This window comes from Cynocephalus volans, chromosome 1 (genome assembly GCF_027409185.1).
Source record: "Cynocephalus volans isolate mCynVol1 chromosome 1, mCynVol1.pri, whole genome shotgun sequence".
Classification (NCBI taxonomy): Eukaryota; Metazoa; Chordata; class Mammalia; order Dermoptera; family Cynocephalidae; genus Cynocephalus; species Cynocephalus volans.
In genome coordinates, this window is record NC_084460.1 from 193681236 (window position 1) to 193705439 (window position 24204).

The 24204-nt window shown below is 38.6% G+C and overlaps 1 protein-coding gene across 2 annotated transcripts in view; it reads right to left on the reverse strand.

The window, feature by feature from the left end:
* The window catches only part of CNTNAP5 (contactin associated protein family member 5), a 761255-nt gene extending 738478 nt beyond the window's left edge, over positions 1 to 22777 (reverse strand). For both annotated transcript variants that reach the window (XM_063097434.1, XM_063097424.1), the window contains exon 1: positions 22696 to 22777. In XM_063097434.1, coding sequence (XP_062953504.1) covers positions 22696 to 22777 — 82 coding nt within the window. The remainder of the gene's footprint in view (positions 1 to 22695) is intronic.
* Between the last annotated feature and the right edge of the window lie 1427 nt (positions 22778 to 24204).

Genomic DNA, 24204 nt, shown 5'->3' on the forward strand with positions numbered 1-24204 from the left:
AAACCATGCCATTAAAGGAAAAAAGCAAACTTGTATTTGATTTTATGCAACATTTTACATAATGCTCATAAAAATAAATGTGCATAAATATTGCCTTAGTGATATTATTTAAGAACATTATGTTAATTTTGGTAGGCATATTAGGCCATCCAAAATGATTTAGATTCTTTGGGACCAAAATAACTGGTTTTGCCATGTATCACCAGCTCTGTGTCTGTTCATACATATTGCCAGCACTTCTATCTCAGTGAATCAGTTTAAAGAGGAAATAAAAGGCTGCCTAAAAAGAAAACATAATTACAAAAACAAAGATAAAGACTTAATAACCTTGTCATTTTTGAACTTGTAGCCCTTTAAAAGTATGATGAATACAACAGGACACACAAACAATTTTGCAAACAATCTAAGCAAATTCATAGACCACCCCTGCATGTCCATGGATCCCTTAATCCCCAACCTACCTAACAAAGCCCCAAATAGAAATCACAGGCAAACAAGAGTATTATGACTTTAAATCTCAGTTAATACCTTAGGAAGAACCAATAAAACTTTACTGAACACTTACTAAATGCAGAGACAAAGGAAAGAAGAACTGTGAAGCGACATTCATCTGGCAGGAATGTGCTCAAGACTATCAGGAAGAAAAGAACTCACAGTTTATTGACAGGAAAAATGGTGGTTAAGAGGTTTTCCAAGGTTATATGCTTAAAGTAGAGCAAGTATTTGATGCCAGTTCTGCTTGACTCTCTAAATCATGCCCTCGTTACTCCATGCAGCAGTTTAACGGGAACAACAAAAATGGGTAAGTGGCTCGAACTTCAAGGAGCAGCCAACTGGGGGAAGATTAGAGAAATGCATAGGACAAGAAAATTATAACACAGACAGAAGAATGAATGTGTTAGTAACATAGAGAAACGGAACCAAATAGAAGAGAAAAGTGAAAGTTTCAGTACATCCTTGGGAATAGATATGACTGAGATAACTAAAGGAGAAGTCTTCTGTGCGTGTGTGTGTGTGTGTGTGTGTGTGTGTGTGTGTGTGCATGCATTCTCTAGAGAGAGAGCATGAAAACAATGACAGCATGAGACACAACACAACACTCCCTGGGTCGCCCTCATACTGGCCTTTAAGTGTCATGAGGACAGTGCTGGCTCTCAGCCACCACTGCACACTGTCTTCATGTAATAGGCCCTTGATAAATATGCATGGAGTGCATGGAAAGATAGGGCTGACAAGGGAGGCAGGGGCTAGCTTGGGGAAGACTTTACATTTCTGTGTAAGGAGTCTATACCTTATGCCTTTTAGAGCAGAGTCACTGATTGCACTTGCATGTACCAGGGGTAAAGGGGAAAACTACATAGCTTGAAGGCTGTGACATGAGGCATGGATTGTATCCAGAGCAATAGACTAGGCAGCAGTCTTACTACTTGATTGGGTTCAGGCACCAGAGTTAGGGACCAGTGTCCCCCCTGGGTGAATCCCAATATGATGGCATGCAAGATTCTGGTTATGTGAAGTGACATTGAATGGGGAAAGCCATGTGTAGTCAGACAGGGCTAGGTCAAAGCCAAGCTCTATGTATGCCAGTGATAAGCCTTGGGTAGGTTTCTTCACCTGTCCCAATAGCACTTTCTCCTCTGTCAAATGAAGGTCATGACAATGACCTGACATGAAGACCGGGAGCCCTGGAGCCAGACTCTTTGAGCTATTTCCACTTTCCTGCTAGGTAACCTTAGGCTAGTGACTTCACCCCTCTGTGCCTCTGTTTCCTTATCTGTAAACTAGGGATCAATGTATCCTTACCACATAGGATGACTATGAAGATTACTGTGCTAATAAATATAAATAACTCAACACTAGGCCTTCCTCATCATTTTCCTTGGTCTTGCTATTGCTCTCATATAGTAAGCACTCAATTCTCAGGCCAATGTAGATACTGAGGATGGATGATTTAAGCAAGCTGCTCTTTCAAAGCTCAGTCTTCGGGAGTTTTGAGATTTCAGTATCAAAGGAATTTCTTAAAATTGAAGATTTTAAAGTCTGTTCTGGTGAGAACTGTGTTAACCTAGTGAGAAATGTGTGCCCAAGGCTACTTTTACCTCCCCAGCCCAACCTCCACCTCATTTCTTGGTTTTCTCTGACTAAGGCAAAGGATTACTCTGGGAATATTGAGGCACACCAGTTGTGAAATCCTTTTCCATCTCTCTCTCTAGAACGTCCCCTTAGCATTAACAACCCGATTGTCTTCTATTCTTGTATGAAATGTGCCTCATCCTGTAACTTGACCTGGAAGGAGTGTGTTTAGTTAATTGCTGTGGGCACCTGACATTTGAAGGAAAAAATGGATCCCTCAGCCATGTTTCTTCTGATGTGACGGAAATGATTAAGGTTCAGTGGTTTCTCAGTAGGAAGCAGCTGTTTTCAGGTAGATATTCAGAGACTTGCAAATTCTAGATATTAAGCTGTTCTTGTCTGTCTTTTTCTCTTCTGTGAAGAGATGGCGGGGAAGGGGGAAGAAAGGACAAAGGGACAGGCTCTAAATAATTTTAAAAATTAAAAAAAAAATACCTCTCCTCTTTTTAATAAAAATGCCCATTCCTATTAATTCCAAATTGTTTGCAATGTGCATACATGGCCACTGGCAAAATTATAAAATCTCCCAAGTTTCTCTTTCTTGTCCTTGTCTTTTACATTCTATACGAATTTTCTCCTTTGGGGGACTTCTTCTCACTGTTTTTAGCCCCCCAGAACTCATACCTACACGGTCAGGAGCTAGAAAAGGAGATGCTGCTCATACACATTTGCCAGCATCTAGAATAGGGTTGTCCCCTCCTCCTCCCTGAGGACGTTCAGGGTAATGAAGCTCTCAGAGCTATTCTTCATCGTCTTTTCTGGGCCATGGATGTGTTTTGGAAATCAGGTAAAATATAATGACCTTTATCAAAGAAAATTGCAAAGATGAACACGTATATGCAGTGATCTGTGGACAATTTCAGGAGATTCACAGTACCTCCTAAACACAAAGTGGAAATCCTTAAGAGTCCTAAGGTAGTGCTAGCATAGGACTTTCTTTAAGAAATTTGGGAAGGGTGGGGTGGTGTGCGGGGGCAGGAATGGGCCTTCTGTCAAGATCACCTCATTTCACTTTCTCCCCCAACACATAAAGCCAATAATAGACATTACCTAAAAATTGGTTTTAGAATAAAAAGAAAGATGAGTGTTATTATTGCCCACATACTGCATTGTTTTATTAGAGGGTGTTAAGGCTTAAGACATGCACAAATATAACATCATTCTATGTTGTGACACTATCTAGTAACAGACTTAAAGAAAACAGTAGTTTGGAGAAAGACATTTTCAACTAGAGGGCCTGCTGAAAGACTTGACCTAAGCCCATAGAAATTAATTTGGGGCTACTTTTCATGAGTTTTTTTTTCCTAAGAAGTCCCTAAGTTAGAGAATAGTAAACTCATTAACCTCAAGCTTCTGGGGACACATTTTGAAGCCAGAGAAATGTTTGAAATCTCATATTTTACTAGAAAATTATATGATATTTTCTATTTTACTCTGGGATATATCTGCATTTTCTTTAATATTAAAAGAAAGTGCATTTTTCAACCTGTGAATGAAATCGATTCCCTAGAAAGATAGGCCTTGTTTATTGATGTGTGTGTGTGTGTGTGTGTGTGTGTGTGTGTGTGTGTGTGTGTGTGTGTGTGCGTGTTTCTGCATTAACACTGCTTCCTTCCATGGTGAAGGTGGTACCATAACTACAACTGAGAAGCCTGGGTTCTAATATAAGGTCACCTGAAGGATCTATGCCCCACACATGCTACGATCACTTCACAGCATCTACTATCATGACAGTTGAAGAGATACCAGCAGCCATATGGCTTTATGAAACCTTCAATCAAGAGTAAAAGTACACAGGGGAACTACTGACGAGGGGCCAGTATAAACCATCATCTCCTTAAAGATGGCCTCAGGAAGGTACAACCCCCAGATCTGAAGACTCTGCCTTCCACTATGAAAAACAGCCACAATTTACACTCAACAGCTGAATGTTTTCCTTTACGGAAAGTTAAGATCTGTTCCTGCTTTCGAAGTAGTGCTCAAAATATACTTATAAAATGGTTGCAATTTCATCTAATCAACCAGAATCATATCTTAAGAACCTGGTAGGAGTTCAGCTGCTTATGTGGATATAAAATATTCTCCTCAATGCAAAGGACACAGTGTTTTGGAATCAGATACCAGGGTTGAATTTAAGGTCAATCATTTAATACTTTCATGGACTTGGGCAAATTACTTAGCTACTCTAAATAGATGTTTCTTCATCTAACATGTAAGAGTAATGAGATTAATCATGTAGGGTTGTGGGGTGAATTAGCAGTAATGTATAAGATCTGGCACACAGTAGGCAGTAAATAACAATAGCTCCTGTTACTATAGACAGAGACTGTTTGAAATGTAATTCTTCACATTCAATTGCAGTTGGACAAGTTGTGAATGAAAAGAAAAATATAGGTCAGTAAATGGTATTATATAAATAAGGACTTAGAGATGTGATATACATTGCATAGGCTTTAACAGTTTACAGGAAAGCAATATTAATTAAAACTAGAGAGGAGAGAACTAGAACTGGTACATGGAAAAGGTTTATGTAGACAGAGGTAAGATGAGAGTTCATAGTTCGCTCATAGTTTTAGGAGAAAACCCTAGATGAAATTTTGCTGGGTATCCTTGAGCGAAGTGAGGGGATGCATTTATGTCAGTTGAATGAGGAGGAGAAAGGAGAGACATTAATAGCCTTTTGGCCACACAATTCTTTGGTGCAATCTACCTCGATTCATTGAGGACTTCAGGGTTTATGTTGCTATATTACCCCACTGAATCTCCTCTCTAACTCAGTTTTTCTTACTATGATCACACTGTGGCCCCCACAGTTTGTTGAGAACACATCAACATTTCATTCTATATTGGACATCATATTTTAAGCACAATATTGACAAAGCAAACTATGTAAAAAATAAGGGAACATGATGATGGGGAGTTGAAAGCAAAGGAACTGTGTTACATGGAAAATTCAGAAAGAGATATGAAGATCTAGAGAAAGATAATGACTGTCCTTAGTTATTTGCAGAAGAATCATAATGAAGAGAGAAGAAACTTGGTTTGAGATGCTACAGTATGCAGAACTAATGAGAGTGGTTTGGTGATACTTGGAGGCAGACTTGGGTACAGTGGAAGAAAGAATATCCTATTAATTATAATTTTGGTTGAGGAAGTCTTCTGTCCTCTAAGGTCATATTTCTACACTTAGAAAGTTATATAGAGGGCCGACCCCATGGCGCACTCGGGAGAGTGCGGCGCTGGGAGCACAGCAGCTCCCGCCGCGGGTTCGGATCCTATATAGGGATGACCGGTGCACTCACTGGGTGAGCATGGTGTGGCCGGTCACAAAAAAGACAAAAAAAAAAAGAAAGAAAGAAAGTTATATAGAATGTAGTAATCAACTGTCTGAAATGCTTTTCAGGAATGTGGAGACTTATGTAGGTTATGCAGATCCTTTGACTTGAATGTGTCCCCCAGAATTCATGTGTTGGAAACTTACCCCCCAATGCAACAATGCTGAGAGGTGGACCTTTAATAGGTGATTAGATCATGAGGGTTCTGTCTTTGTAAATGAATTAATGTCATTATTTCTGGAGAGGGCTCATTATCATGAGAGTGGATTTGGTATAAGAGAGAGTTCTGCCCTCCCTTGTTCTCATGCACTCTCTAGCTCTTCCTCCTTCTGCCACAGAATGACATAGCAAGAATGGCCTCATCAGATGTGAGTCCCTTGACCTTGGGCTTCCCATTATCCAGAATTGTAAGAAAGAAATTCCTTTTCCTTATAAATCACACAGTCTGTGGTATTCTGTTATAGCAACACAAAACAAATTAAGGCAGCAGGTTACGACCAGACTACATAATTTCGAAGGTCCCATTTCTAACTCTGCAGCCTTTGACTTCTAATTTTATAGCCTGCCTTTTTAAAAAAGCAGATATTCCCAGTTCTGGGTGTGTACCCAAAGAATGGAAATCATCATGTGGAAGAGATACCTTCACCCCCATGTTCATTGCAGCTCTACTTACAATAGCTAAGAGTAGGAACCAACCTAAATGTCCATTGATGGACCACTGGATAAGGAAAATGTGGTATATTCACACAATGGAATACTACTCTGCCATAAAAAAAAAAGAGTGAAATTCTGCCATTCATAGTGGCAACATGGATGAACTTAGAGAAAATTACATTAAGTGAAATAAGCTTGGAACAAAAACAGAAATACTGCATGTCCTCACTCACAAGTGGGAGCTAAAAATAATTAAATAAATAAATAAAAGAAAGATACAACAATCACAATAATTTGTAAAACTTCCAAAGGGAGAGAACAGGACTGAGACCACCAGAGGTGGGAATGGGGGCGGGGAGGGGGGGTCAGGAGGGTTAGTGAGAAATTGGTAAAAGCCCACGAAAAACGATTACAATGTATAAGGTCGAATATACTAATTATCCTTATTTGAGCATCACATATTTCACACAGGTATTGATATTCAATGCTGTACCCCACCAATATGTGCAATCAGTTATTTCAATAAAAAAAGTTCTTTCTGCATAACTAGATGTTGGGAGAAAATTTCTTTTTTTAAATTTTAAGTCACACATGACAAAAGATAAATGACTGTTAATCTAAACTAGCTTTTAAAACCTTGGCTATCATGACATTTTGGGCTAGAAAAGTATCTGTGGTGAAGGAAAGCCTTCCTTCTGTGGGCATTGTGGGATGTTACATTCCAACATCCCTGGCCTCTACCCATTAGATGACAGTAGCAAACTCCCATTTGTGACAATGAAAAATGTCTCCAGACATTGCCATGTCCTCTGGGACAAAAATCACTTCGATTTGAAATCCACAGATCTAACCATACCAGTTCAATTTATTTTTAAAAGGGAAATATAAACTGAAATGACTGACAATGAGTGCATATATGTGCTGTACATAAGATGTATGCCCAATCACATGCAAATAATGGACAAAGAAACCTGCTGATGTCTTTGGCTTCCTCTAGGAATCAAATCTTCCTGGCACCACAAAGCAGTTGTGCCATGTTGGCATCAGTTTCAAACCTGAGATAAGGATGGAATAGTGTATAAAATAGAACTTTCATTGGCCATCAAATGAGGTATTTTTATTTTCCCATACACAAATTGATATCTTTTCCCAATAAAACCACAAACCTTTAACTATAAGAACCCAATAATTGAAATCGAATTTGCCAAAGAAAATTGATATTTTTTCAAAAAACACAGAAATCTTTACTCCAAACAATGTATCAACAAAGGTGAGAACGTCACTAAAGTTATACATTTGCCCCTTGAATTGATTTTGTTTCATTTACTTAGATATTTCTTGGATTAACTTTACTAATGAATTTTCACGATGGTTCATTCCCTTGACTACTTAGCCACAGTCTGTGTTTAATTATGATATTCTTTCCCAAGGCTAGTTCTTTATCAGATGATTAATAGCTGGGAAAAGATTTGCTGAGGTGACAGCTAAACTAGACCATCTTGTTCGTAAAGAACAAAACCAAGAATGCAATGTGTGTGAAATTTGTATAGAAAAGCATATATGCATTCCATACATACATAACATAGAGCACCTGTCACTGTTATACTTTTATTTAAATGTCTTATCAGTTCTTTTTAAGCTGGAACATTGCTCAGTGTATATATATACACTCAGTAACCAAAATGGATATAACAGTGATGACAAGAACAAGAGGAAATATTTCTATTGTGGACTCACAGTTTTAGAAAGAATTTCAACCTGATTTGATATATTAAAAGATGTCTACCAAAAACTCAAAACCTTGTGGCACTGACTTCTGCTAATAAAGAAGTAAAGAAGTGAGAACCATTACAAATACACACACATACACACACAAACACACAGCCACACAGACCATACTTCCGAGACACATGACATGCTGTAAGGTTATACCAAAACAATGAGTCAATATCTCAAAACCAAAGGAACTACTTTGTAATTTTATGTCTCTTCCTGTATTCTTCATTTGGTTATATCATTGTTAAAGGAGCTTTGTGTTTCTCAGGTAATGGTATCTTGGCTTGAGTAAATAAATTCCAAGGCCAAGGTGCTCATTAAACCAATGTGGACTTATTATCCATATGCTCACATATCACTATCTCCTGATTACGTTACTGAAATGTCAAGCTGAATATATTTGAAGTTCACATTCAGTCCATTAGGCAAAAGAAACAAGTGAAAGAGCTATAAAAATAACCACAGTAAATCAGAACACAAAGGATGCTTATTGAACTCCACCCTGAAACAGAGCAGCCACAGAGAAACATGCTGCATACCTTCCAACAGCATTTATCCACCTTCTTGGTGAAATGCATTTGATTTCAGAAAATAAATAGTTATTAATTTCTATCCAAATGCCAATTTAAATTCATTATCTAGAGAGGTAAATATTCACAAAGATGACACCCAAGTCAATATTGACCTTGGGGGATAATAAATCTTGACAGTCACCAGAGCAAACGGTTTACATAGAGGATATACTCATGTACAATTCTACCAGGTATATTAACCATGAAAGAAAACTAATAATAAATCAAATGTGTGCATGCTTATCTGCATGTATATGCCATTGTAAATTATTTTAAATAATGTATTAAATAGAATATACTAGAATAAATCATTAAATTATTTATTATATTAAATTTAATTAAATATACAGATCAAGAGCATTTGGGATTTACTGGGAGAGGGGATGTGATTTTCATATGTGAGCATAATGTACATCTAAATACAAGGATATTCTGGTGATGGAACTCTAAGCAAACACTCAAGAATGTGATTAAAATCAGCAGTCCAACCAGAATCAGAAACCAAAACTGAATTTTGATTTGCAACAATTTTGTTTCATTTATATATTTCCATTACTTCTGCTCATGTTAATTTGCATTAATTTGCATTAAGAAACACTGAGAGGACTTCACTGATGGAGTACAACAGTCCATGTCTTTCATAACAGTTAGGAGATAGAGGCACAGGACTGTGCAGGGTGCACTGGACTGTGCAGGGTGCACTGGCCTGTGTGCCAACATTCAAGGGTTGCCCTTACACTGTCCCTAATGCCAGCCTGCTGCCCGTGTTTGTGCTTGCATTTCGTTTCACCTGTCTGTGGCTCCAATTTATCAAATAGTTATTTTGCCATTCACTGTGCTATACACAGACAATTTAATCACAGCTAACATGAGATCCCTTTTTTTGAGGAGGTCCCAAGGGAATGTCTAGAACAGAGGTGGATAATTCAAAGACTTTCACAAAATAATTCTTTGAAATAAAACTAGTTATTGACTATGAACTATGGAGATCAAAGTGAGCAGGCAATTTTTTGACAAGCTACCTTCTTTTCAAATCGGTAAATGTCAATAAGATTGTCTTGCCCGACACTCACATAAAATAGCAGCAAGAGTAACCAGATTTAGGATGGGTTGAAAATAAGTACCTGTTTACTTAATATGAGTCAGGGCAGAAGTAATATTTAAAATACTTAGTGACCTGGACATCAGTTCATGAACGAATGCAGGCAGACACAGGTGGTGGGCACCCAGGGTGGCCCTGTTGCACACACGTGAGGCACTGACCATGATTGAGGAAGGGTGACAGCCTCATTCTTCCTCGAAATCTTCTTATGCCTAATCACTTTTGCAAGAAGTTATGAATGCAGAGATGCCTACAAGTAAGAGTAAGGAAGGGGTCTTCACACGGCACCTACATAAAGAATGAGAGGGAATACTGGGCCTTGTCTTCCTGATTTCTCCAGAGCAGCTCTCCTTGCAATTTATTTTATATACTAAAATTTTATGTAAGATTTCATTGAGGAAACCAAAATTTCTCCTCCTAAACTAAAGTTCAAATATTTAAGGCCTTATTCTTTGAAATGCTAATCCTTTTCTTAAACTTTTTAAAAGTATTTATTTGTACATATTTCTGGGGTACAGTTGTTGTTTCAATATGTGCATATACTACACATTGACTCACCTAGGATAGATAGCTTATTTTTGTAGCCACTAATACACCACTTCTCCTCCCCAAAATGCTAATTCTTTTAGAGAGCTAGAACATAGCATTTATTAATTGCCTCAGTGTGAACAACTTCTGGACATTCTATGTTCTTTCTTGATAACAGCCTTTGACAGGAGTAGAAAGGCAAGACTGTAGAGCACTGGACACTGAACAAATTACATAGCTTCTCTAAAACTAAGGAAGAAGGTCCACTGGGTCAAGGCAATAGCTGAAAAAGAGGACACAGGAGACACAAAGACAGACATCACAACTAAACCAAGCAAAACCCCAGCTGAAGGGACAAACTCATGTTATTTAATAATAACAATTTACTGATCTGGCTTTCCATACAGTTGATAATGAAAGCAAGTTGCTATTAATGCTGGTCCTCCTCTACCAGGTGAATGTTCTGAGGCCAGAAGGGCAGGTGCTCATCACAGTCCCCAGTCAGTAGTAAAGCATAATGGTATTGGGTACACACTTGTCAAACTTACCCTCCTGTCTATCCCTGCTGGGTGAAAGGAGGTTAAGTCCTGGATTTGAGGATAAACCTTGCAACCCAAAGACAGAGCACAGATCTGAATGCCATCCTTGTTTGAAATCTTTGCTTTGTTTGAAACTGTGATCTAAGTATCATGAATAGGGTTTTTCTCATCAGCACCAATTTCTATTAATTAATTAATTAATTAATTAATTGGAAAATATATGACATGCTGTTTTGATATATGTATATATGTGAAATGATTGAAAACTTGTTAACATATCCATCAACTCATATTTTTTGGTAAAAAATTCAAAACCTCCTCTCATCAATTTTTAGTTATACAATACATTATTGTTAACTATAGTCACTGTACCATACAATAGATCTTCAGAACTTCTTTTTCCTGTCTAAATGAAACTTCAAACCCTTTGGCCAATGTCTCCCCATCATCCCCACAACTCCAGTCCCTGGCATCACCCATTCTACTTTCTGCTTCTACGAGTTTGACTTTCTCATATTCCACGTATAACTGAGGTCATATGGTATTTGTCTTTCTGTGCATGGCTTGTTTCACTCAGCATAATGTCCTCCAGGTTCATCTACGTTGTTACAAATGAAAGGGTTTCCTTCTTTTACAAGGATGCATATTCTGTTGTATACATACCACATACAATTTACTAATTTATCTGTTGATGGACACTCAGGCTGACTCCATGACTTGACCATTATGAATAATGCTGCAATGAACATGGGAGTGCAAAATTGAAAAACACACAAAAAAAGAACATCCATCTAACAAAGTCTAGTGGTGATGCAATAGAATGTAGTGATGAAAACACCGCACTTTGGAAGAAGGATCTCTAGTGTGCACAAAACAGGAATAGACACATTTATACTGGGCACCTATCATGGAATTCACAAGGCTGTTAGTAGCAGGCATAGAGCTTGGACAAGAAGAGTTGATGGGGAGCTTTAATGAGTAATACAGAAATGAGTAATGTTAGACCTATAGGAACTGGTTGCCATAGTAATTTCTAGATATGGGGAAGGGACTGTCTGTGAGGTTAGAATAAAATGGCCTGTACACCGGGGCAGATTTTGTGGGTCTAGACATATAAAGGCTATTCTCACCCTGGATCGGAGAGTAGGACTTGCTCTGCAAGGGTGAACTTCTCATGTTTAAGAATAGATCAGCCTTTAGCAGTGGGTTCAACAAAACAGCAGATAAAGTTTTAAAAAGTATAAATTTTGGAGTCAGGGAAAAGTGAATTAAAATCCCAGTGTGACTGCCTACTAGCTATTTGATCTTAGGTAAATTACATAATCATCCAAGCTAGTATATTCTCACTCTAGAATGGGGAGAAAAACAACTGTTCCACAGGACGGTGGCAAGGAATAGAATAAAACCTCAGCAAGTACCAAAGCTTGGCATGGCGTATAGGTTTGAAACCCTGCCAAGGAAGGAACATATGACTTAATTTTATCTATAATCTCCACTGTTCCAACATTCCAATCTGCTGGTTTCATTTCATTTGATTGTGTCAAAAGGTTCCTGATTGTTGTAGAATGAGAGGCATTAATCTCTCTTTTAATATCCTGGTGGTTTCAGTCTGTCTCTAATCAGAAAGAATCTGCCCTCGTTGATCCCAATCCTGTTACCTGACAGAGCTCATTCACTCAAAGGTAAACCTCATTAAAATGGCAGAACACTTCCAGGTGAAGGTAGTGGAGGCTGCACAGACATAAGGTGGACCTAGGGATTTTTGTTTTTTACTGACAGCCCCTCCAAAAATCTCTATTTCTGCTCGCTAAGCAGGCTGGACGGTTCCCTTTCCTCCTGTTAATTGATAAGTCTTTTACACTTCTCATCAATAGATTAATCATTATCTGCATTTCTTAGATCAGTAACAGTTGATAATAGGAAATGAAGCAACCTGTTCTGAGATGAGGAGAGAAACAGTGAAGTTATTCTCTTTGATATAGGAATCCTGGAAAGCACAAATAGGAAGAAAGAGCCAAAAAGCTTAAGCCTGTGTCCCTGGGTATGCAGCCCTCTGTCATGAGTTAAGTTAATAAATTTGGTTCACCAAGTTTAATTGGAGATTTGGGTGAAATATTTTTAATGATAATATAAACATGGATATAATATGAAGCTGAATGCAAATTTGCTTGAGTGTTTAAGATAAAATTCAAGAAATTTCATGCTTCAGTGGCCACTTGAAGCTGAGCTCTCAGAATCCCCTGGGTTCTCATGTACTCTATTTTTCCAGTGAGCAGCGCATCAGTGGAAAAGTTTGAAAAGCATTAGTTTAGGCCATAAAATGTAAAAAGAAGTCATTAAGGAAAAGTTAATTAAAACAGACAAAGTAAGGGAAAGGAGATAGAAAGGAAAGACTGATATGGGGAAGAGAGAAAGGAAGAAGAAAGAGAAAAGGAAAGAAGAACAAAAAGGAGGAAAGTTGGAGTGAAAGGAAAGAACACTGCAGATAAGGAAGCAGAGAGAAAAGACTCAGGAAAGGGGGAAAGAAATGCTTAACACATCGAGAGAGAATGAGGTGGCGAGGGATGGCGTGGGTGTCACAGTGCCATGACTTTGTTTTGAATTGATATTTTGGTGTTGTTTCCTCTGCAGCTATGTGGACTGCAAACCTAGTCCTTCCCAACAGTTTTGTCATGAACAAAATCTTTTCATGAATATACAGAGAAGTGGATGAACAGTAGGCATTTCATAGTTATTTGTGGAATCAGTGAATGAATAAATGAGGTATTGCGGATGGAGTAAGCCTTTATAATTCATCAATTACGGTACCAGCACCTAATTCTTAACCCCAAATCAACAGGAACGTAAAACCACTTTTCTATTTATTCACCCAAGTCAGACTTCAGCAGTACACAGAAGGGCAATACTGCTCTCCCCAAATTTCTGATTCTACTTCCATCTGCCTGAATCTCCAGCACATGGCAGTCTTAGGGAACTTTAAATACATTACATATACCTCTGTCCAGGCTCACGATTGTCTTAAGGTCTGTTCAAGGATCCTTATTCTGTAATGCTGACATTTTCTCCAGGGGCCTGCTCAGTTTTCTGGAGGAGATATGCTCTTTACTCATCTATATGATGTTTTTTTCTCAGACTGTCTTATGAGGATCCCTTTGTGAGTTTCTCAGTGAGCAGGTTCACCGGACAAAGCCTGGACACAGTGACTGGACTATGACAGAGCAAAGGAACCAAGTGAGGAATCCAGAACAGTCACATTTCTCTGTTATATGGAGGTAGACTCTGCTCACAGTCCCTTTGGCATAGGAGTTAAAATGAGAACAAGTTTCAATTTGTCTTAACAGTTACTCAGCTCTCTGATTACCCAGATGAAGGGGAATTGGGCCATTCTATGCTTGAAAATGGAAATAGGTTGTTTTTGCCCTACTTTCTATTATAAGTGATTATGAGAGAATCTGTTGAGATTCATTAATAATTATAATAACAGGTATAATTATTAGATGCCCACACCATATGCATTTTATACAGATAACTCTTGTTATACTTACATTGCCTATGCAATGTCCATTTTGGTATCCATAAAAAAATATTCACTGAGGGAGAATTAAGTCAATTCAGAACTGTGTGACCTATGTCCTTCCCATTGTTCTTTACCATCTCCCCTTGCCCATCTGCTGCACTTTCAGCCTTGTGATGTGGGGGGTGGGGGGGCGGGGTGTCAGCCTGGGCAAAAACAGGAAGTTGGCAACACTTGCCTTGGACATTTTGAGCATTTGTGCATTTCTATTCTTTGCCTTTTGCCAACTCAGAACATTCTCTTTTCCTCCTCTAGATAGTCAGCACTATCTCTTCTATAAACTTTCTATAACTTCTTCTATAAACTATCACTTCTGGAAAGAGTCTGCTTCTCTCAGTCAGGTACAGTTCAGTATAGATGTGCATTCCTGCCATTTCTCTCTCAGTGGGGCTCTGTGTCCTAAAGCTTATCTCTATGAATTTAAAGGCTTTTATTTTTGTCCCCCATATTTACGGATTCAGGGGATTAATTGAATTGGCAGATGAGTTATTTGGGGACAGATGGGTGGGGGTGTTGAAATCAAGTGGGCTTTCCTGAGTGCTCTGTGCATGTCAGATCTCTGGCAGGCCTGCACTGGTAACAGGCTTTGTTGGGAAGTTTCACGTTTGGCTACTGTGACCACGTAATTTAGGAAGGCAGCACTGGAAGTCAGCAGACATTTTATTCCCCTCCTCTTAAATCCTTAATGCAGTCATGAGCTCATGGAAAAGCCAATGGTAAAACACAAACTATTTGGCAACATGATAGAGAAAAGGGAGAGAAAGAGAGGAAGTAAAGACAAGAGAAAGGGAGGTAGGGAAAGAGAGATATAGAACTGGACAAACATATTCAGCAAATGATGACCTAGACTAACACCTACAAAACATCTGCCTGTTAGGCAAATTTCTTTAGAACCACTATTTGCTTTGGACTGTCTTCAGAGAGATATTTTTCTTCCAGAGGTGGATAGTTAAAAATTATATACATCATGAGCAATATTCTGGCATTTCCCTTCATTTTCCTTCTCTCCACAACATTAACATTGTCATCCTTTAAAACTCAATCAATTCAACTGATCCAGTGAACAGATGGCATTAATCAAAGACCAAGAATATGCACAAAAGCAATTAGAAATGGAGAAACATGGAATTTACACTAGCAAATCAGTTACCAACAACAGCAAATCATTGTGGCACACTCAATGTCCCCTTGTTTCTCTTTCCACTGAGCAGCCACTGATAGTGGAAACAATGATCGCTGGTTTACCTCCCTTTCAGAGGGAGAAGGAGAACTGGGATGTTGAGGTTTAATTACACATTCCTTAATGACTAGTTCTCGCTCTGCTGACAAATCCAGCATAATTTACAGACCAGAAGATGCATCAGGATGATGGATAAAGACAACATGTGCTATACAATGCCATGCAAATATGAAGTATACTGCACTGAAAATATGGCTGTTTGGTATTCCCAGAGAAGAACTTCATTTCAGAGAACAGAGCACCTTTTCTAGTATCTATAGCTCTCATTTGTCAAAAACAATGGAAGCAGCTATGAATACATTTTAACCAGAAATCTGTTCCTTCTGTGAGTTTATGAGCTTATATATCCCATGTATTGAATTTACTTGGCCATTATTTTCTTTCTGATGTTGTGTGACCTTTGCAGACTCTAAACATCCTTGTTTAGGCCCTTACCAATTATCACCTGAGTTACTGCAATCATCTCAACTGGTTTTCTTACCACAAGTCTTGGCTTATTCCAGTCTATCCTTTACAGAGTGATTTTTATAAAACAAAAATCTGATTATGACAATTAAACATACAAAAATGTTCAATGAATCTTCACAGATTTAAAAATAAAAATAAAGACTCCCATACTTACCTGCTTCTCTAGCTTCTTCTTCTATCCCTATGCCAAGCAATAAACCTCTCTCTATTTCTCCAGCTAGTGAAATCTGACTTTGTTTAAGCCCTAGCTTAAATTTCATTTTCCTCAAAGGCCATACCTTGATGCCCAGCCAGTTTGAGAAGCTCATTCTGTGCTTTACATTGAAATCTGTCCTTATCTTTATTATAGCATTTATCACTCAGACATTATTAATAATGTATTTTTCTGGCTAGTGAGTATTCACGTTTCCATGAAGTCATAGACTATATCTTCTTACTCCTCATTATTTCTCCAGCATTGTAGAAAAACTTGAGTTTAGGAAAGTGAACTTACAGTTGGGGCTCCTTTCCTCAACAACTTTTTCAAATGAGTAACACACACAAACTATTAACACTGAAATCTTCTCTTGACCATAGCTTAAAAAGATGTTGTGGGAGTCTCAGAATCATGTTATGAGGGTAATTTGTAGGTTTGCAATAAAATAACAACAGCAAAAAAGATTTTTTCAGGAATTTAATACTAAAACACTACTGAACATAATCCAAACTTCTTTTTATGCTTAACTCTGGGCTATAGAAAATTTTTATAACAATGTGCTTATGTATTTTTTAGAGTATACAGGAAACACTCATTAAAATTGCATAAAGAAAGTTAATAAAATTAGCTCCAACTAGGTACTGAGGTCAGATGGACAGAGAAGCTTTCACTTTTAGGAACAAAAGGCCATGTGACACATAAATAACATTATTTCCAAAGTGAAGTCATTGAGATATGCAGGCTTTTATAGGTGTAAGGACCATTCTTCAGCTCTCACATCCAATGAAGTGATATGAACTTCTGCTCTTTCATTTAACAGCTGACATCTTCTTGGCATTTCCAAAACATTAATAAGTAATTCTTATTAGTTTACAAAAATAAATATTAAAGAAATAAAATTTAAAAGACTCTGGTGATAGGTCCGTGAAAGGACTTTAGTTTAGATGTGAAAATTCTTAGTAGGAAACCATTCATTAATTCTCTCATCCATTCATGTGCCCAGAGTTTTAGGCACTGGATATAGACATTCAAATGAAATATGATCACCAGGTAACTTTGCATCCTAGTTGGGGAGACAAGGATTATAAGAAGTGCTATGAAAATGTAATGTACAGAGACACTTTGATCCAGCCTTGGGAAAATTTGTGTGTGTGCGTGTGTGTGTAGTTGGGAGAAAGTGAGGGAATATTAAAAATGGGAAAGAGAACTCTACACCAAGCAAGCAGCTTATGCAAATAAATATAAGAAGATGTCAGAGAACATGGCTTATTTTTGGAATGTAAAGGAGTTCCGTAAAGTTGTATTGGAGGAGTGGTTGAGATGAAGTTTAGAGTATAAAGCAGAGCCAGATCAGGGCCAGCTCTGTGCTTGGACATGGAGTATTTAATTGGAATTTAATTAACATTTCTTGTTCTGACATCTAGAGAATTACAAGACATGATGTTAACAGAGGTGCCTTTCATGTTATTGCTATATGTTTGTGTAAATGTGGGAGGAAGATTCACAAGTCTTTATCAAGGCTTGTTCTCTCCTTATCAAGTTTTTAAAATCCAAACTTACAAAAGAAAAATAAGGAATCAGGTGCTCATCCATATATAAGGACTCTTATCTTTGGCACTTGTAATGTTTAGCATTTGTATTAAATTTAGCTACCCTCACCCATTTTTTGTTGTTGTTGTTAAGGTATGACATAGGAGTTGTCTCTGGTGAGAACTACTACCCACATGCTCTTTGCTATAGGTACAGATACAGAAATTAACCATAGAGAACCCATTTCAAATTTCCACACATGCTTATACACAGAGTCTGAAGAAATGCATTGGAATGAATTACATATCTTGCAAAGAGTTTGGTCTTTAAAGATAGACAGGTACAAGTCCAAATCCTGATTTTTTTTTCATTGTTTAGCTTTGTGATCTTGGGAAAATCATTAACTCCTATTAACCTTAAATTATTCATCTGTAATCTAGATCTGCAAAAATCTACCTAGATATACTGCCTTGCTAAATTATGTGAACACAGTACATGAACTGAGAGATATAAAGTGCATAGCAGTTGGTAGGAGCTAAAACCTTATTATGTTGTTATTCTAATTATAATTGCTTTACAGTTTTGAAGTACAGTCATCCCAAAAGTATCCAAATAGAATGACCAATAGGCAACATCAGCAGTTAAAGACAAAAACACATTACAAGTAGATAGGACCTTAATAATAATTTTACCCTATTCCTTCATTTACTAAACCAAGATCATCAGGATAAAAAGTAATCCTTACAAGTTCACTATCCAGAAAGTGGCAGAGTTCTGATGAATGAAGATAGCTTCTCTTATGAACTAAAATTTCATTATTGGCTCCAAATGAGTACACTGAAACATCTCATTAAAGTCCTATTGAGGGAATAACCGTTGTCTTCTGACCTTTCAGGTTACTAGATCCTTTCCCCACCTTCCTAACTGATGAGGATAATTGGCACTATATATACAGTCCATATTTCAGGAGAGTTCTGGCATATGAATTAAAAGACTTTGGAACACCAACTGAAGGTTTAAGAACATTTCGAGTGATTTCACAGTAATTTGTTTTGTAACAAATACACACTGAAAAGTGAAGCAATTCAACAAACGAAAACTGAAACCAATAAAGAAATCAAATGCAACTGGGCAGGGGAACAGAGAAAAAGAAAGCTGCAATTTTGATGGCAGTCCTTCATTAGAACAAGAATAAAGGAGGAAGAATTAAGGCTATTCATATGAAAACTTATTTTCTCATAATTCTGGTCCCTTTTGTGGAAATTGCTAATCTAATGTTTAATTTACACTTTCCAGTTGTGGAAATACCAATCTGGTTTGGAGATGGGGAGCTATATGAAGAGAAAGGGAAGGGAGTTCACATGGACTGCCACAGGTAAGCCAATTCAACAATGGGAAAATCTTTAAGATTCTTTCAAATGAGCATTATAGTGCTTCCTTTACTTCTGCTTAGTATAAGTGGCACAAAAAGTATACCACAGACACTTTCCTGCTGAAAAAAAAAGGTCAACTTGATCTTTGACTATTTATAATGTTACCCATTGATTAGGTTTGCACATACACTTCAGAAAACTCAAGGTATACTGCATCTCTTTATTTGAAAATTCTTCAAATAAAGATTGACATTCTCATATATCTTAGATTAAATTCTCTGTGTGATGAAAGGGCTGCAATAAAGAGCTTTGGATTCCTCTCTCAAGGCTGTATCTGTGTGAACTAATGCGTAGAAACAAACTTAGATAAGGTGCTTGGAGATCATTCACTGTGATTGATTAATCAAAATTAAAAGTCTTTATAATCATGTGCCATAGTTTATTGTTAAAAGTAAAGTGAATAGTGACCCTATATTTGTCCCATGTATTCCTACAATCTTCTGAATGCAAGTTATTCTATTATAACAGTCTTTCACCATACCTAATATTTGAAGAATTTCCTAAGTAACATAGTTAGCTACTGTCTTGTTTTGGAGTAAATATGTTTCTCAACTGTTGTTTTATACCCAAGCCTGAGAAATGGAAGGTTAAATAACCTGATGGTTAATTGAACCCTTAGCTGTGGCAAAGCTAGGACTAGAACTCCTTGGCTCTTCTAACAACTGGTTTCACTTTAACCAACTATCAATTCACGTTGCTTCTTTTTGTGTTAAAGGAATTGATATTATATGGAAAATGGTTTTTCATTTAACATTGGCCTATTATATCTACATTTGAAATTAACTAATTCCCTCAGGGTAAACCCAAAGGAAGTGTTGTAGCTATTTAATATCCTGAAAATCTAGAATAGGGGAATTCTGGAGTTTTTATTACTAGTAGATAATTATGTTCTCTGCACAGATTCATAATGTCTATAGTGTAGCTGGTCTTTCTAGACTGACTTTAATTTTGTTTAATTAGAAACTTATAAAATCTAATTGGGTAAGCATTTATTTTTCTCTTAGAAATAAATGCCTAAGTTTTGGTCAGATTATGAGAAAATTAAATGCACACGCATACATACACACACATCCCACACAGAAATAACAATAACAACAAAGTATTATAGGAATAATGGAAATAATTAAAAGTTATTTTTACTTGAACAAAGTCCACAGGTATAACTATATACCATGAAACATCTTGGGTAAATAATTCATTTTCAAGGCTACTGTCACAAATGACATAGATATTATTTTAAAATACAGGAAATATAATCTTGAAAAATATAATTTCTCCAAGTAAACTAAAAAAAAATGACTATTTAAGAGTAAATTGCTATTCCTTAATATATGCATAAAATATTAATACAGTATAGATAAACAGTGAATGTAAGCTCTGTATGTTCAACAAATAGTGTGAGAAATAGAAATCTAGAAGAATTGTAGAATGGTAATCCTTTTTTTTCCATTAGAGATTCTGTATCACTAGTAATGAAGACCACTGATTTCAGAAGTAATTTTCTGCTGCAATCCTATTGTTCACTGAGTTAATACATCTTATAAAGCATAATAGACATTTGTCATTACTCCTTAAGAACATTGACCCCAAAATATTTAGCAAGCAGCATGCACTCAATTGAAATGTTGATTGGAAATGGAGAAATTAAACTGTCAGTGATGAAATACTAAAGCTCATTATCACAGTTTCATTTTAAATGTTCAGAATTAGCTTTACTACTGCATCAGTAATGATAAGCAAGAGTCTTAAATTCATGCCATTTAAGTTTTATGAGCATTATTAAAACATATTAACCATAATTCAATTAATTTTAAAAAATGCCATTCTAAAACTTGCTTTTCTAGCTCTTAAAGTGCTGCATGAGGAAGCTCAAATCATAATCCTCTGGAGTGTGTTCTATCTATTTTATTTTTGTTCCTTACCCCCATCTTTGTGAATTTCAAAGTATTCACTCTCTTCGGGTAGGTAAATGTGCTAAGGGGAAAACACAGCTAGTTTGCTGCCACACCTTTGCATCATCAGGACAACACTGACCCCTAGTGTTCTACAAGGTGGATAAACTAACTCAGCACCAAGCCAAATTTCCTCTTACTAACCACTTAGATCTTTTTCTAAAGCACCATGGGAACACTTTCACAGGAGAAAGAGAAGGAGATAGGAAGGAGGAGGAGGAAGAAAAAAAGAAAAGAAAAACAAAATAAATATCAGGGTCTAGCCTGCCCCTACATATTCCCCGAAATAATTTCTAAACTAAGGTTTTTTGGATCTTCCTTTTAGAGAGGTTGACCTCTTCAGACCTCCTCTAAAATATAAACTTTAATAAAATCTTTATAAGGCATTAGCACTAACTAATTCTGGACTTACAAACCATCCAATCACAGATAGAAACTCTGGTTCTGCCTTGGACTGTTTCCAGTAAATAACCTTTGTCCAATTGTCTTCCCTGGGAAGAGATACTCAAAGTCCTCTTAAACTTAAGGGGGTATGAAGGATGAGGTAGAAAGACAACTGAGTAGTAAGTAGTCTTCCTGCCTTCTTCTTCCAGTGATAGTTCAGATTACAAAACATAAAATAAAACTGTTTTAATATGGGTAATATGTCTGAGGTTCATGGCAGGAATTGGGGGTAGGGGAGCAAGCCCAGAAACTTGAGGATTTTGATAAACCATCTTTGGAAACAACACAGATGGCTTAATTGCATTTTTTTCTCATTTAGGAGTTCCCAGAGCTGGAAAAACTTCCCCTCCTCTGCCTACAGAGGCAGCTGAGCAATTGAGCTTGAACCTCTGATTGCTCTAGCAATTTATTCAAGTTTGACGAACTGGGTTCTTTAAATACATAGTGCAGGTGGCGGATCCCCGGGTGTCCAGCCTTCTTGCCTATTAAATTAAATGCCCTGCACTTGCTGAGGTTTGAGCTTGGACGACAGACTTGCACACTTAGTGCATACTCATTTTGTGTTCGTTCGGGAAAAATATTTTGGGGGTGGAGTGGGCATGAAAGCTCTTCCTCTGTAATAAGGGCAGCCATTGATCTTGTGGTTGACTACACTGGGCCATGACTCTTAGGCCAAAACTCCCAATCCTGTTAAACCGATGCCCATTGGTTGCAAGATACCCCAGCTGGAGCCTTCTGCATAGGGCAGAGGGGAAAGCCATGTACTGTGGGGCTCTGGACATACTGCAAATCTGAGGCAGCCGCATTCAGAGATGAGCGGCTGTCATCTAGCGCGGTCGGTGGTTGGGAGCTTCTCTTTCCCTGGAATCTCAGCTCCCAGTGCATACTATCCGATTGGGGGCTCTTCTCGGGAAAAGCTCTGGCTGAAATCAGGCAGAAATAGAACGCGGAGCCTGCAGGAGGCTAAGGAAAAAGAACCTTCCCTTCTCCCCCGAACTTTGCGATTCTGGCAGAGGGTCAGGAAATCCAGCAGGGCTGGCTCATTCGAGCTCTGCTAACTTTTGCGAGGGTTGGAGTGATGGAACCACACCAATCAGCATTTTTTCCCCGTTTTCTCTGCCCAGAGCAGACACAATTGAGTTCGCTTGGACAGTTGAATGTCTTCCTGAATGCTGTCATTTTCCACCTCACCTACCCGCCCCCAGCTCTTGGTACTCACAATTCGTCGCTGTTAATCCTAAATGCCACAAGCCGGAGAACAGCAAAGTCAAAACGCCGGTCAGCTGTGGTACAGAATCCATTTCCCCGAGTGAGCGGTCCCTCCCAATCGAATCCCAATTTCGCAGGCGCCAGCCGCGGCGGCTTCTTCTCTCTCTCTCTCTCCTCCGCACCGCCTGGCCCCCTCCCACCCCCCTTGGAGAGGCGCTCTCTCTCTCACTCCATCCCGCGCCCAGACACTCCACCGAAACCGTGGGGGGTGGGGAGGGGTTTCTCCGGAGCTGCGGCTGAGGCTACAGTCCCCGCAACTGCCGCTCGCTGTACTCGCCTTCCTTGCCCCCCTCTTCCTGCTCTTCCTCCCTCCTTAAAGGTGCAAATCCAAACCCAATTGCAAAGACGTGCGCCGAGCTCGGTGGACAGCCGGATCCAGCTCTTCGGGCGCGAGAGCTGGAATCAGCACCCGGGAGGCGGACAGCTCCTTATAGGCGAGCAGGGCCGCGCGGCACCGCCCCCGGCCAGGCCCGCCCCGCGCTCGCCTATAAGAGCGGCCTGGGCGGGTCTTCGCCCCGCTCTGGCGAGTTTCCTCCCCAGCAGCCTTGCTGCTGCGGTGTGCTTTAGCTACCTGGGAGGGAAAGGGAAAGGGGAAGGAAATTCTCTCTCTCTCCGCCCTGTCCTCCCTCTCTCCGTCCTCCTCCCTTCTCCCCGTTTGAGAAACGAGTAGAGGCATTGAAATTTAAAACAGATTTTCGAAGAACGCTGCCGAAGAAATGCAAAAAGGAGTTGGAAGACAGAACGCATTAGGAAGAGGGAATTTCCCATGGAAAGCTTTGTAATGAGCTAACGAGATACCTTCTCCCCTGCCCCTTCGGAAGGGTGAGAGAGGCAGGGCTTGAATTATGCTATTTAATTTCTTCTGCATTTGCTCCTTAGTAGGGAAGGCTGATGAGTATTGATATTATTGGGATTTCTGAATTAGCGGTTTAGTATTATGTCCGCTCCCCTGCTTTCCCGACCCCGCACTCTATTCCCATCGCTCATTCTTTCACGTCTGTGTCTCTCTCCTGGCTGTGGGCGCGTTGCTTAGGGCAAGTACTGCAAGGTGCTCTGTGCTGGTGCTTTGGGTTCCAGAGCCAAGGTGGTTCACAGGCATCCGAGGAAAAGGGAGAGAGGGACAGACAAATATGCGTGGTGATGAGAGTCAGGGTGCAAGCCTGGGTTGGCTTATAAGATTCAAAATCTGAGGGCTCCTCTGGAAGGATTTAAATTTATAAAGAGGGAAAGAAGGCTTTTGCTGTCGTTGTTGTTGTTGTTGTTGTTGTTGTTGTTACTACTATTTCCTATAGGATCCCTATGAGAAACCCTGGTTCTATCTTTGGCTTCTAGTCTATATCTGGAGACTCTCCTGCTTTTCCGTAAATCAATTTATTTTGTTTTTGTGAGAAGCTGTCAGGAAGCTGTCAAACCTTAACAAAGTGAGGGACCATGATGATTTCTCCCATGTGAAGCTTAC